Consider the following 15,151-nt stretch of genomic DNA (forward strand, 5'->3'; position numbering starts at 1 on the left):
CATCATAATATATGAGACAAAGCCACCTTGCTTCTTCGCTCTGCAATGTTCCTAGCTATCGATGATGCTAGGATCTCGTACATCCATACCTAAATAAAATTTAGCATATATTAAGAACAATAGTAATGTTAAATCAAACAACACGATTATTATGTTAAGCAAATTTATTTGGAACACTTGTGAAAATCCACGCAAAGAGTGCTTCACGACGTATTTTTATTTCCTTTCACCTTCATCTTGTATAAACTACTCTTATCATTCAATGTAGTCTTTAGGACATCGAATGTCCTCACCCAAATAATGGTACGACAGTCTAGATTGTTGTAGTACTCTATGTTCTAAATGTCCTTAAAATGTTTAAGGTCCACTGCACTTTTCTGCTTGGTCTTTCCCACCCTTCCAACTTCCGTGTAGTACACTAATGTGATCTTCACAACATCCTCATTATTTTCAAACTCAAACTCCTTGTATTTTTCTTCTAGTAGACTGATATGCAAGGTGTCCTTCGTCACTCGATTATCAAAATACTTGATTGCAAGTTCATATGAGGACTGCTCATTCTACTCAACTCGTGTAAGGGATCGCCACAAACCAGTCATCAACAAAAAATCATCCTTCGAAAACGTGACGACCTTTCCACCAACAGAGAATCTTATTGAGTCAGCTCTTGTGCTCTTCACTTCTTTCAACAACATATGATGGATGATTGGGCTGTTGAACACTATGTCAATGTTTACTAATCGCTTAAAAACTGTTCTCTTGAACATTTCTAACTGTCATAGGGTAAGCTTCTCCTTCATAGTCTTGTTCGCATTAACAATGTGAGCCAAGTTCGTTACTTGACTGGGAAATTGGTCGACTACAAGTATTCTGAAACGTGTTGACATCTTAAATCACTCCCATATAAAATAAAGATTCAATCAGTAAACTCCTTTAGAAAAAAAAATTGTAAAAAAACATTATGTTTAAGTCTCGCTAGAACCACTCTCGCTAGTATCGCTCTCTCTGGTATCACTCTTTCTGGTATCGCTCTCTCTGATGTCACTCTCTTTGGTATCACTCTCGTTGGTATCACTCTCTCTGGTGTCGCTCTCTCTAGTATCGCTCTCTCTAGTAACTCTCACTTATCTTACTCACATTCTCCATTTTTGCTCGTCTTCAACCACAAAACACATCAAAAACCAAAAAACAAAAAAAAAAAACAAAAAAAAAAACTATAGGTTCATAGTATTTCTAAACCCCAGAACGACCCACCCTTTCCGGTGTCGCTCTTTCTAATATTGCTCTAGCTGATTTCACTCTCACTTATCTCACCCACATTCTCTCTTTTTGCTCGTCTTCAACCACAAAACACATCGAAAACAAAAAAAACAAACAAAAAAACCATAGGTTCATAGTATTTCTAAATCCAGAACGACCCACCCTTTCCCTATTACTGATCAGTTTAAGACATTTTTAGGCACAGATTGAAATCACTTACCGATCAGATTCGATTTGTCAGTGGTAGTAGAATCTTTTGCAAGCTCAAATGATGGATTTTAAAACGCAGTGAAACCGTCCAGAGCTTATGAGCGATACGAAGCCGTTACGCTTGAAGAGTTTTTAGTTTTAGTTAGTTTTCAGTAAAAGGGTAAGAAGATAAATAGGTGAGGACAATTTATGTAATTTGGTATGGTAATAATGTCAGCCTAAGATCAATTGATATTATTTTTTAAAAATGGGCCACTTAACATTTTAGGCCCAAAAAATGGTCATCCGTAAGAATTTTCATGACCGTGTAAAAAAATAAAATAAAAAACCCATACTTAAACCCAATTTTACAAAGGAATTTCGGCTCCCTCTTCAAAATTTCCGATTTCGTCGCTGTTGATTTCCCTTTTCTCATCTCCATTTATGTTTCCTACTGCTTCCCTCTTACTCCATGCTTCACCTCCGCCTCCTCCATTTTTGAGTAATTCATTCTTTTCTTTTCTCTTCCATTTATCGAGCATCTTTAATTTGATTCTGCTTTGTGATTCTCAGTATTATGAGCTTGACGTTTGTTCACTCACCCAATTACGCATCTTCGTCAATTTGTGAAAATGTTGAATTTTTTATTGTTCTTCTGCCCTTTCTCGTGTTAAAAACAGATGGGTTTTATCTACTCCAGATTACAGCCAAAATAATTGAAGTGGGCAAGTTCTTTGGTTTTATTTTATTCCAATCAGTTTATAATTTTCTTTGATTTCATACTTCACACCGATTTGATTTCTTATACTTGATAGTTAGCCGTCGAAATGTAAATAGATTATGTAATTACGTTTGTTTTCTTTTGTTGCAGTTGAGATTTCTGTGCTTTATGAAGCATTTTGCAATATTAAAATCTGGGCATGACTAATTTTGCTTGGCTGCCTACATAATCTGTTTTTTTTTTTTTTTAATAAATATTTTCGATATTGCTGTTGGAGTTTAATGAATTCTTTGGTTTGTAGGATTAGATGTTGCTCTGTAATTTCTTTTTAACATTTCCTTAATTGTCATCTTTTTTGTCATTTGAATATGTGGGGAAAGAAGTGTAATTGCTGCTAAAAGAAACGTAGATTGTGGAACTTAGAATTGTGAATTGAATGTGAAAAAAATGTTGAACTTGCTATCTCTGTTTGGTTTAGCTATCTATTTGATTACTTTCGAGTTTCACTATATCTATTTGAGTACTTTCAATTAATATTTTCCTCACCCCTTTTCAGGAGTTGCACAATGATAATCTCTTTTCAATTAATGATAAACTTAAATGGCTGCAAGGCTCATGCCGTCAACTCTTGTGAAGAAGTTTCTCAAAGGCATTATACGAAATTCATGCTTATCTCCAGTTCTCAGTGGTATTCATGTTGATACTTTCCTGGAAAATATGCAGAACTGTTCAAGGTCAAAACAAAGTACTCAATTCTTGAGTGATAAGTCTGTCTCGAACAGCTCAGTCAAAGGTTTGGATAATGATAAGTACTTGAACTCAGAGGTAGAAATCTTCAAATGTCTGGCTATCCAGAAGGGATTTTTCCAGACTGTCCAAACATATTACGAGACCATTCTCAAGCTGGGTTTGGATGGGGACATTGAGGAAATGGAGAGGACTTGTCGAGATCTCGTGAAAGATGGGTGTTCGGGTGTAGAGGAAGTTATTGTCACTTTGGTTAATGCCTTTGTTAGACGTGGTAGAACCAGAGAAGCACTCGGGGTACTTTCTCACATAAATTTGGTTGGTTTAAAGCCTTCAATAGAGACATTTAATGTTGTATTGGCTGTTTTTGTTGAGGAGAATAGAGACATTCAGGAAGTGTTATTTGTTTACAAGGAAATGGTGAAAGCTGGCATTGTACCAAATGTTGACACGTTGAACTTTCTGTTAGCTGCATTGTTTCATGCTGAACAAATTAAGACAGCCATGAACCAGTTTAGGAGAATGAGCAAGAAAGGATGCAGTCCTAACAGTAAAACATTTGAGGTTCTCTTAAATGGTTTAATTACAAAAAATCTAGTGGATGAAGCTGTTTTAGTTTTGGGTATAATGTACAAAATTAGGTGCAAACTTGATTTGAGCTTTTATACATATGCAATATCTTTATTTTGTAGGGAAGATAGAATAGATGTTGGAAGCTGGTTGTTTAGAATGATGAAGGCTTCCAATATTGTACCAATTGCCTTCATTTATAGTACTCTAATACAAAGTTTGTGCAAAAACCTTTCATTAGATGAGGCATTATTCCTGCTTGAAGAGATGGTTGAAAGTGGTCTGATGCCTGAAGAAAATGTGTATGTAAGTATTATAAAAGTTTTTTTTGAGCTTGGGAAAACAGATGAGGCTATAAAGTTTGTGGAAGATAGATGTGCTTTTTACACTTCTCCTCACAATGCGTTGCTTGAAGGTTGCTCCAATGCTGGAAAGATTTTATTAGCAAATTGTATCCTAGTGAAAATGTCAAAAATGAATATTGATGATTGCAAATCTTGGAACATAGTTATTGGATGGTTGTGCAACAATGCAAGAATTGGAAGCGCTTTTGAATTCCTTAGTAAAATGATTGTGTCGTCATTTGTTCCTAACGAAGACACATATGCAGCTCTCATAGTTGGAAACTGTAAATCCAGGAGGTATGAGGCTGCATTACAGTTAATGAATGAGGTACATGCTAGATGTTGGATTCTGAATGCTGGATGTTACTCTGAGCTTATAGAAGGCCTTTGCCAAGCCCATAGGACTCTTGAGGCTGCAGAAGTTTTTTGCTACATGTCTAAAAATAGATACCCTCTTCATCCGTCTGTATTTGATATGTTGGTCAAGGGGATGTGTGATTTAGGACACGTTGATGAAGCATTAGTGCTGCTACAGTTGGCATGTTATGCTGGTACTTCTTGTAAAACTTTGACTTATGCTTCTATAATGCATGAGTTGTCTAAATCTAACAAGGTAGAGTTTGTCTTACTAGTCTTATCACAGATGCTGGTGTTGGGTTATAGCCTTAATATGGAGACATACTACATTCTCATACGTAGTTTTAGTGCCATGAATCGAGTAAAGGAGTCTATATTGCTTTTCAACCGAATGATCAATGAGGGTCTTCTACCCGATTCAGAAGGACTTTATGATTTATTTTTATGTATAGCCAACCATTCTCAGCTGCATATGATTTCAACTACAATTGATAAACTGATTACTCATACTGACCTTGTAAATACTGCAACTTACAACTTACTTATCAATGGGTTATGGAAAGAGGACAGAAAGTACGAAGCATGTAAATTGTTGGACTCAATGTTGGAAAAGGGGTGGGTACCGGATGCTATGACTCATGGATTGCTGATTGGCTCTCTATTTCAAGAGAAGACTGGGGATAGGGTAATTAATGAGAATTCCACCATTGAAGATAACATAAGCAGCATACTAGTCGAGGGCCTAGGGAATTCATGACAACCAACTTTCACAGCATGCCATTTGATCCATCAATGGTTCATGACCTGGGCATACGTGACCATGTTGTTTCACGACATTCCATCTGATCAGTTGATGTTTACATATAATGTTTAATGCTGTTCCTTGATTTTTGACCATTTTCTCAAGCTTTCTCCTTGACACTAATCCCCCTAATAAATGAGCTATGTCAAATGAGGAAATGGAAAAATAGTTGACAAGTGGAGGGGAGAGTTATCAAGACAAAGGATTGTGATCTCATACTGCCAAATCCTTTTTCTGTTAGCAGCAACAGCAAGAACAGTTTTGGATTAAAAGGTGAGTTATGTCTCTTCTATTTTTTCTAAAAGAGAAAATTGATGACCACATTCTAGGTATTGTTAGCTTAAATGCGTTTGCCCTCCATAGATTTCTAGATAAACCTTTAATGCATTTGCTCGGGTGAAACTGAGATTTCTAGAGAAACCTGTTAGCTTAAAATAAATACAATTGCTTAGGGCCTGTTTGGTAGAGGAAATTTGAAAACAAGGGATTAAAGGAAAACAGAGTTGTATTTCATGTTTTTAGAAATGTGTTTGGTAGTAAAATTCAGAAATTGAATTCTAATTTAAATAATTGCAAACTAATTGTAGTTGCCCAGTAAATATTAGTTGATAATAAACTATTATTAATTTATTTATGAACATGTTTTATGTTAAAAGAAAAATTTTTAAATTATTATTTTGTAATAATATATAATTTATAGGATAAATTGAAAATTTTATCCTTATAGTTTGGAAGAAGTTAAAATTTAGGTCTTATGATTAATTTGAATTTACCCCCTATAGTTTGATAAAAGCTTCATAAATAGTCCCTACGTTAGAGATTATTTAAAAGAACTTAACAAACCATAGAGACTATATGTGAAGTTCTATCAAACCATAGGAACTAAAATCTAAATTTTAAAACCATATGGACGAACTTTTAACTTTATCCTAATCATAGGGACCAAATTTGGAATTTAACCTAATTTATAATATATTACATAATAAATATTTTAATTTTTAAAAAATTGAATTGAGTTAATAACATGACATATATTATATTTCTAAATGTTTTTAATATTATTTAATATGATTATACATTTTAAATTTTAAAATTCAAATTCTGGATACAATCAAAACATTAAAAATGTTGTTTTCAAAATTTATATTGGAATCACAAAATCTGAAAACAGTTTTCAAAAATAGAATTCGGATTGTCTGCCAAACAAATATTCACTGAATTTAGTAAATCTAAAAACATAAAGTAGAATCTAGATTGTCAATCAAGCTGACCCTTAAATATCATATCAGTAACACTGTTTTTTTTCTGACATTAACTCTAGAATTCTTTGCTTTAGAGAACAAGGAGAGAGAAGCTATAGAGCAAGTTGAAGTAATATGACCCCGTGACATGGGAATTTCATCTACCTGCTAGGATATGCATTGAGGGAAGTCAGGTACATTTCAAGTATAGTTCATTTAGTTTTATTTTATGCCTTCATTTATAGCTGAAGTAATCAACTGGAATACCAATGTTGCGAGCTTTAGGAATACCATCCAATTTTCATAATGTTTACAATTATGTATGTTATAACAAATTTGAATGGGAAGTTTCATGGCAGATAGAAATATAATCATTAATGTCTGGTCGAACTTGGAGGACGACTGAATTCATAAGATTTTTCAACACGCCTTGGAAGGAATTTTTGGAAGGCCCTTAGAGAATTTTTAGTTTAATGTTTCGGGCAAAATGACTATCCATCACCAAAAAAAAAAAAAAAAAAAAACAAAACAAAACAAAACAAAACTAAAGTTAAGCTACCACTACTTTGAATTCCATTATTATGTAATGGGAATCCATCTAACGCACTTAATTGACCAATTCAAATACAAATAAAAAAAAATAATTAAAAGAATCTAAAAGCTAAAAAACTAATGAAATAAATAAAGTAGGATTATAACATTCCTTCTCTCCTAAAGGGGACACCCTTCACCCTTGGGGTGATATTATCAAAACATTCTCTGATGGGTTTTCTATGTCCATAACTATTTGGATGCTTTAGTACTGAATAATTTTGCACACGTGTCCGAGTCCAAAATTGTCGTTGTAGTCGAAACATAGGCCTTTCTTTCATCTCTTAGCTAATTCATCTGGTGTCATCTTTTTAACTGAGGTAGTCTTTTTGACATCAACAGTAGTTGTTGATGTAATAGGTGTTTGATTAGCCTGAATGTGATTCTTTGATATTGTTTGTTTCCTTCCTTCAAATAGTTGTCAGCCCAATTTCTATAGTCGAAATTGTGGGTTGCACATAGTTTCATATTATTGCCTATTAACTCCGCCAAAAGTTTTGGAAGTTTTGGGTTGCATTGCACCTTTTTATTGGGACCCAGGTTCAACATGTTGAGAATGACCTTTTGAATTTAGCTTGATATTAGGCAAATGCTAGTCTCAACTTACCACGCTCTTGGCATCCTTGCGATCAACATTTGCCTATGCATTCCATTGCATAGTCACCCATGTGACAACCTCGAAGCACACCTACACTAAGGCTTGTCAATGCATGGCAACACTCTTTCCAACGCATAGTAAAATCTCGGCCAATTCTTAATCCTCACACGACCTTACCCAATCACCCCTATGGGTCCATCCTAGGCTTTTGCCGAACATGACACTAACTTCTCTTTGCCTTGGTCGCATAGTTCACACCATGCGTTCAACGCCAACGCATAGTATTAGCCCTGTCCTATGCGCCCACATGCCCTCGGATGTCCCTGGCATATAGCACATCTCCAATGCATGTCAACCCTTGAGTCAAACCAAGTCTCAATCAACACCTCATGGTATAGCTTACCATCGGCTAGCCTCTTGTTAACGAAATGTAAGACCCTAACCCTTAACCTAGACTATATTGGGTTAAGCTAGGGAAACGAGCCTTGGCTGTATGTAAGGGCCAAAGTAATGCAAGGTTGCGATCATCTTGGGATATAACACCACTAGGACTAGCTTAAATAAAAGCCTCAAGAAATTGGCTAAGTGTGGAGGCTTGCATTGAAGTTTTGCGTACTGGACAATCGTGTAGCAAAGGAATGACGCTACACGATGAGGGAGACGATTGTGTAGCAAATGAGCGACGCTATACGATGAGGTAGACGATCGTGTAGACGGGTGCTGGACGATCGTTTAGTAAATGCGCGGAGCTAAACGATGCGGTAAGTGATCGTGCGGTAAAGTGCGGCGCTAGACGATGCAGAGAGTCGCGCTAAACGATAGCGCTAAGCGATGGATGCGATAGCTAAGCGATAGATGCAAGATCTACACGATGAGCAAGAGTTGTGCGGTAGGTTGTGTGCTATGTGTCATTCCCAAGTTTCCAAGTTCTAAAGTCTGTGATCGCTGCTCGACGCATTGCGCGCGCCTCCCGCCCACGCTGCACGCCTTCTGTGCGAGGATCGACGCCCACGGACGTGTTGCCCAGCCCCTGTATGCGCGCAGACACGCCTTGTTGCGACGTCAATACCCAGAATAGGCTATTTGAGGGATCTAGCCGATTTTGGTCATTTTAAGTAGAGTAAGCTGGTAAATTTAGTATAAGAGGATATTTTGGATGATTTAAAGTTATTTTGAGGAATTATGGTATTAATTGGAATTTCCTTGGAAATGGGAGAATTCCAGGAAACACTTCAAGGGAACTAGTGAACTTGCAGAAAGAATCCCTGCAAAAACCGTGAGTGGTTATTGTGTTTATTGTATTATTGATGAAATTTCTATATATATAGGTAAATATATATAGGGGATAATGTTAAATTGCATGATCAGGGATATATGTTTACTTGTTACTATGCTGTTAAGATATTGCTTGTATGTTTGTGTTGGAATTGAAATTATACTTGGGATATATAGTTAGCATGCTTGAAAAGGTACTTGGTGGGAAAATATAGTCGGCTTCGGTTGACGGGAAAATATTAGTCAGCTTCGGTCGGCGGAAATTATAGTCAGTGACGACTGACGGGAATATAGTCAAGTTATCTAAGCATAGCTAGCGGGAAAATAGTCGATGTGCACATTTGCGGGATAATAGGGTACAAGGAAAGTTTCCACAGGAATTGTTGATACCTTGCTTTAGGGTACGTTCGAAAGTGCCGGGGAAAATGTATGATCATGCCAGGGATAACCAGTGGTAAAACTGGGGATGTTTATATTATGTGGTAACCAGTGGTCAAGCTGGGGTTGATTTGTTTTAACCAGCGGTTGAGTTGAGGATAATCCAGCAGATTGGCTGGAGAAATACTATTGAACTTGTGATAATGTTCTTGTTGATTATAAATTGATTTTGAAAAAGTATATTTTCTGAAATCAAAGTTATTTGTCTATTTAAAGGCACCACTCACTGGACTTTATAGCTCATGTTTTCCAAATGTTTTTCTTTCCCCCCCCCCCCCAGGTAGCAAAAGCGGAGTGTTCAGGGAAAAGCCACCAACACCAGGAATTGGTAATCTCTCACAAGAGCGCAACTCGAATCGAGATGGTTGAAGGTCATTAGGATAGCTAGATCATTTATATAAAATTTATAATGAATATTGTAGACATTCTTAATTGTTAGTACAAATAAAGAATTGTTGGTATACTAGCTGCCTAGTTGTGAGTAGGGTTGGGCAGTTGATGTCACAAAAGGGTGATATTGGCTGTTTTCACGCCCCTTTTGGGTCTTGGGTATTAGGCACGGGAGGGGTGTGGCAGGTTGGTATCAGAGCAATAGGTTTACGTAAAACCTGGGAAAAAGGGGAATGGGAACCAAGTCGATACTAAGTCAGTATCAAAAACAAAGGTTTTATGTAAGATCTGGGAAGTTGAGTCTAGGAAGGTTTATATAAAACCTAGGGAAGTTGAGAATAAAAATTGACATAGATTAATGTCAGGACAAGGGTTTATGTAAAAGCCTGGAAAGGAATAAGAAAGAAAAATTGAGTTGATGCCAAGTCATTGTCAAGGAAAAGGCTTACCTAGGATTTGGAAGCCGGTATAGTTAATACTGGTTTGAGTCAAAACTGAAAAGGTGGATAAAATGGGGTGCAGGTAGAAAACCTGGGAAGGAGATGAGTAAAGTAAGGTCCTAGTAGGACCAGGGAAAGGATAAACGATACCAGGTGGTTACCGGAAACAGTTAGTAACAAGTTTGGTTTGAAAGTCGAGAAACAAAAAAGGGTTACAGGAAACCCCGGGAAAAAGGGAAATAGGGTAAAAAGATTAGTTAAATTAGATAGTAACTTGAATGACTTTCACTGTAGGAGATGAATCCGAGCAACAGACCCTTGGTGTGGGCAGAAATCCCGAACGCAGGAATTGATCCGCGGCGCTAACTTAAGGGGAAACCCTGAAACAATTGAGCATTGTTTAACTGATAACTTTGAATATCAAACTTCTGTGCCTGATTTGAGTTTATCGGAATCCCGAATAAATAGGGGATGTTCGAGGTGTGGTAAAAACCACAGTGGTCCGTGTTTAATGGGACCGGGATTTGCTATGGCTGTGGTAAAAATGGCCATATTTGGAAAATTTGTCACTATTTCCAAAAGAAAACTAGGGAAATACAGGAGCGGATTCAGAGAGTAAATCATTTACAAATAGCTGCGGACTCTAGCAATAGTAGTAAAAAGTTGATGTCAGACCTGGCATCGACCAACGAAATTGAAAAGAACTAATATAACGGGAGTTCATCTCAGGATTTGGTACGAGGGGTCAAGACAGACGTGTCCCGGCGGATAATAATTGAGTTTGAAGAGCGACCTACTGGTGGACCTAATGAAGGGGAATCTTACAAGTTTTGCATCTTCTGCCAAGATCTCGGACATGTGCAGGAGAACTGTTCGTGGAGGGATGATAGACCTAATGGTGGTTGGTTAGACGTTTCAGATATAAGAGCATTACCCTTGGTTTCTCGATCTGATTTGGCAGTATTTGGCTTCCAATGTGCTGGTTTTCCATGTATTTTCCAACATGTATCTTTAATGTGTCCTAGTTTATGACAATGATCACACCATGGTCTTCGTCGACTATCATTAAATGATTGGGAGTTTCCTCTGGCAGCAAGAGTAATTCCATCATCACATGATCTAGTTTGGAAATGAGAGCAGATCCACTTTGCATAGGAAGAGGTTCAGTTTGTCCCATCATTATTTGCTTTCGACTTTCTTCCCTACGAACTTCAGCAAAAACTTCTCGAAGACTAGGTAGTGGTTTAGTACCAAGAATTCGACTGCGAGCTTCATCCAGAGATCGATTAAGTCCTTGTTTGAGATCTTGAAGAGTGGTCTCAATTTGGAAAAGTTCAGCAGTATTTTCCTTATTTGAAGAAGTGTCTCGGGCAGCATACCAAATCTCTTTTTCTCTTGAAAATAGAAAGTTTTCTCCAATTTCAGGGTCTATGGAGTTGATTAACCAACTTATAACTTGATTGTTTCGGTCGTCCATGTGCAAAATTTTGGATCCTCAACTTTGGATGAAGTAGCTTTACTCGTGATCTAGTCCTTTGTCCACGACCATACATAAACATCATCACAGATTGCAACTGTTGAAGGTAGTTGTGGCCTTTGAGTTTGTGACATGTTATTTGTGGATTGCTACTCTCAATGAATGGTGAGATAACAGTTTGCGATTCTGATCGTGACATTATAAAACAAATGAAAGGAAAAGAAAAGAAAAAAGAGATTAGATTTTTGGAGAGATGGAGCGGCGGCGACGGTGGTGCACGATATCAGATCGACGAACGGCGGCAAGATATTGATTGATGAGGGTGACGACATTGGTAATGAATAAGATCAGCAACCGTCTGTGATTGAAACCCTAAAAAAATAAGAGGAAACTAGGGTTTTTGAGGTGAGAGACGGTGGCAATGGCTTCGTCTGAGGACGGCGACGACGGCTTCGCCTGAGGATGGTGACGACGGCTATCTGCTTGACGTAGTTTTTGGCATTGAGGAGAATACACCAGTTTCAACAAGGTTACAGTAATGCTTGTTTGTGGAAGAAGATAAGTCCGGCGGTGGCGGCTAGGGTTCCGGTGACGATGTTAGATTTTGAGAAAATTGTCTGGCTCTGATGCCATGAAGCTATGTATATGAGAATGATATTTCTCAATCAAAGACCTAGAATTAAGCAATTAATCTAAATATTTATGGAAATAGAACATACAAGGAAACAGTCAAGCTACGTATATGAGACAGTTAAACTTGATTTTCTACACTATGTTTCCTCTAGAATAAAAAATTTGGACTGAAGTCTTATTCATTTCCTTGTGAAGTTTATATCTATAGTTTCTTTTATCTTGTTATAAAAAAGGGACTAGGGAAACACAAAACTGCAAAATTGTTCACATTGAAGCTTGTATGAAGATGATGGTGATGTAGTTATGGACATAGAGGACCACAGGAGAATATATTCCAAAAATCTCACCTTTCTTGTTCTTGGAAAGGAATTTCACGATCCTACTTTATATATTCTATTAGTTTTTTGGATTTTAGATTCTTTTTAGCTATTTTTTTATTTGTTTTTCTTAAATCGCTGATTGACCTAAAAACTTAAGCTAGTGGGTGAAGGTATATTTAATTATAATCTAACACTCTCCCTCACTTGTGGGCTTGAAATATCAAGAAGATCCAACAATTGGAAATCAATATTAAATTGGGAGGAAACAATATTGCAAGGGCTTGAACATAGGACTTCCTTAGACCACCTGCTCTGATATCATCTTAAATCACCAATTGACCCAAAAGCTTAAGCTAGTAGGTGAAGATAAATTTAATTATGTATCATCTAACAGTTTTGAAGTTGAACAATTTGGTGACATCTTAGAGTGTTTTTTTTAGAGCAGAAATAAAGGAGAGATGCAAAATTCCCGAAAAGTCCATATCGGAAGTTTAGGCTCCCTCAAATGAGTCTACTATCTCGTTCTATTTCCTTTATTTTACGTGTATGTTTATTTTGAAATTGGGTCCATAACATAAAGTCTTTGAAATGCAATGTATTTGAGTATTATATTTGATTCATTAGTTGAACAAAACCTTCCAGAACTTTTATGTGGGAGCTGATGTCCCAAGAGGGGAATTGAGCATATTATCAGTGTTTATTTTTCTTCCTAGATATGGAAATTTACCCTTCTGGTTTTATCTTTGCCAATTCTCTCTCAGTTATTTGGAAGAATAAAAGTGCCCAAGATTACATCACTAGTAGTAGCATATATATTATGTATTAAATCACGAGATATCAATTATTTTTCTATATTCTATGGGTCTTATCCTTACTTTAACTGTTGTATTAGGAATCATAGGTATATACTAATACTTGTATGGGTAGAAAGAGAAATATTTGCTGGATTGCTCTTGCCATATTTCTTTAGATTAGTATACAGATTCAATAATATTCATTGATTGTTTTCAGGTTCACTTGGTGTTTTCTTTCTGAGGAAAAATTTGGATCATCTCTTGAAGAAAGCACAGATTTTCATTTAAGGAACCACACTGTGATTAGTACAATCAAATCAACAGATACTGTGATTGAAAAGAAACAGTAATTCCAAAGATAAAAGACACTTTGGAGATTGCCAAATTAGGATTCTTTTTCAAATTTGTTTCGAAATTACGATTCTTTTTTCCCCTTCAATTAATGTCAGATTTGAGTATGTTCATCAATTTTGTCCGGATGATCCTTCGAAAAAAGGATGAAAGTTCTTCTCTGTGGATCCTTCCTACTCCTGTTTAGTCCCCTTTGCTTTTGTACTCTTGAATGGCAAAAATGAAAAATCAGTTTTCCTTATTCAGATATATAGTTGACTTTTTATTCCTTTGCTGTCTCTATGAACCAGTATAATTTTGAAGTAATAATTTTATTATTCACTTATTTTTATCTATTTATTTTTTAAAATAGATCTTTAAAAAAAAAAAACCAACGAATTAGGTGCCAGCCAAAAATCTCCAAATTTAAAAGGAGAGGAGAGCCAAATTAAAATTGGATAATTAAGATTTCGTTTGGTAATTGTTTTGTTTTCGATTTTTGTTTTTTAAAATTAAGTTTATGGATATCTCCAAATTTCTTTTTTTATTATCTACTTTTCACTAATAGTTTAAAAAATCAAACCAAATTTTGAGAACTAAAAAAACTTTTAAAAAGTTATTTTTGTTTTTGGAATTTGGCTAAGAATTCAAACATTGTACTTAATAAAAATGTAAATCATCGTAAGAAATATGGATGAAATAGGTTTAATTTTAAAAATAATAAAAAAAAAAACGAAATGGTTAGATGGCCTACAATTCCAAAACTCCAAAGTGGATGAAGAAAGTTGCTAAAAGTAGCATTGATAGTAGCTCTAGTTAGGAGGTGGGCTACATTACTGCAATTCCTATGCATTTCGAGAAAGCGACAATACTGATCGATGAAGCTTCTTCTAAAATTTTATCTGTAACATTTTTGGATTTGGAGAGATCAAAGCCTGGATTGTTGATTTATGTCAATCACCTGCAGAGAGTCTGACTCAACAAGAAGGGTTGGGACTTGGGAAAGCACCATCAACAAGGCGCTTGACAGAACTTGGACGGGCCAGAATCGTTGTGCCGAATAAGTGGAACATTTAATGCTGAACTCCCGTCTTTTGGAGGTTTGTAGCAAGGCAAGGATGGAAAGTTGTGCAATTTCTTTTTTTTTTTCCATAAGTAATGAACATTGCTATTAATAATAATAATATAATATATATATATATATATATATATATAATATATATTTGTTGAATACGATTTTGAAGATATGAGATCGAACCTTCGATTTTTAGAGAGGAAGATCATGACAATTACCGTTGAGTTAAGTTCACTTTGATATAAACATTGCTGTTATTAGATGCGAGTTTTGCAACTTTTATGGTTAGGTTCATTTTCATTTAGTTGCTTTAATCTTATAGTTGGAGTTGAATGATGTCAAGATTGAATTTGGACTAAGTTTTTAATATTTAATTACTTAAAGAGTTCTATTCAGTAACCATTTCATTTTTTATTTTTGGTTTTAAAAATTAAGTCTATTTTCTCATCATTTCTTACCATGATTTGCATCTTTCTTAAATACGATGATTGAATTATTAGCTAAATTTAAAAATGAAGAAATTTGGAGGTGGAAGTAACGATAAGCGTAATTTTCAAAA

The 15,151-nt window shown here is 35.8% G+C and overlaps 1 protein-coding gene across 3 annotated transcripts; it reads left to right on the forward strand.

Moving 5' to 3' along the window:
• Positions 1 to 1,831: 1,831 nt before the first annotated feature.
• LOC120091010 (pentatricopeptide repeat-containing protein At1g62914, mitochondrial-like) lies at positions 1,832 to 13,787 on the forward strand. 3 transcript variants are annotated; one of them, XM_039048790.1, is made up of 5 exons: positions 1,832 to 1,951; positions 2,727 to 5,263; positions 6,327 to 6,425; positions 9,414 to 9,461; positions 13,405 to 13,787. In XM_039048790.1, exon 2 carries the CDS (start codon positions 2,771 to 2,773, stop codon positions 4,943 to 4,945), a length of 2,175 nt encoding a protein of 724 aa, XP_038904718.1. In that variant the 5' UTR covers positions 1,832 to 1,951; positions 2,727 to 2,770; the 3' UTR covers positions 4,946 to 5,263; positions 6,327 to 6,425; positions 9,414 to 9,461; positions 13,405 to 13,787. The 3 variants fall into 3 exon arrangements, with proteins under 3 accessions (XP_038904718.1, XP_038904719.1, XP_038904717.1); XM_039048791.1 differs by lacking the exon at positions 9,414 to 9,461 and having other exon boundaries at positions 6,312 to 6,425; XM_039048789.1 differs by lacking the exon at positions 9,414 to 9,461.
• Positions 13,788 to 15,151: the final 1,364 nt, after the last annotated feature.

This window comes from Benincasa hispida, chromosome 11 (genome assembly GCF_009727055.1).
Source record: "Benincasa hispida cultivar B227 chromosome 11, ASM972705v1, whole genome shotgun sequence".
In the NCBI taxonomy this organism is placed as follows: Eukaryota; Viridiplantae; Streptophyta; class Magnoliopsida; order Cucurbitales; family Cucurbitaceae; genus Benincasa; species Benincasa hispida.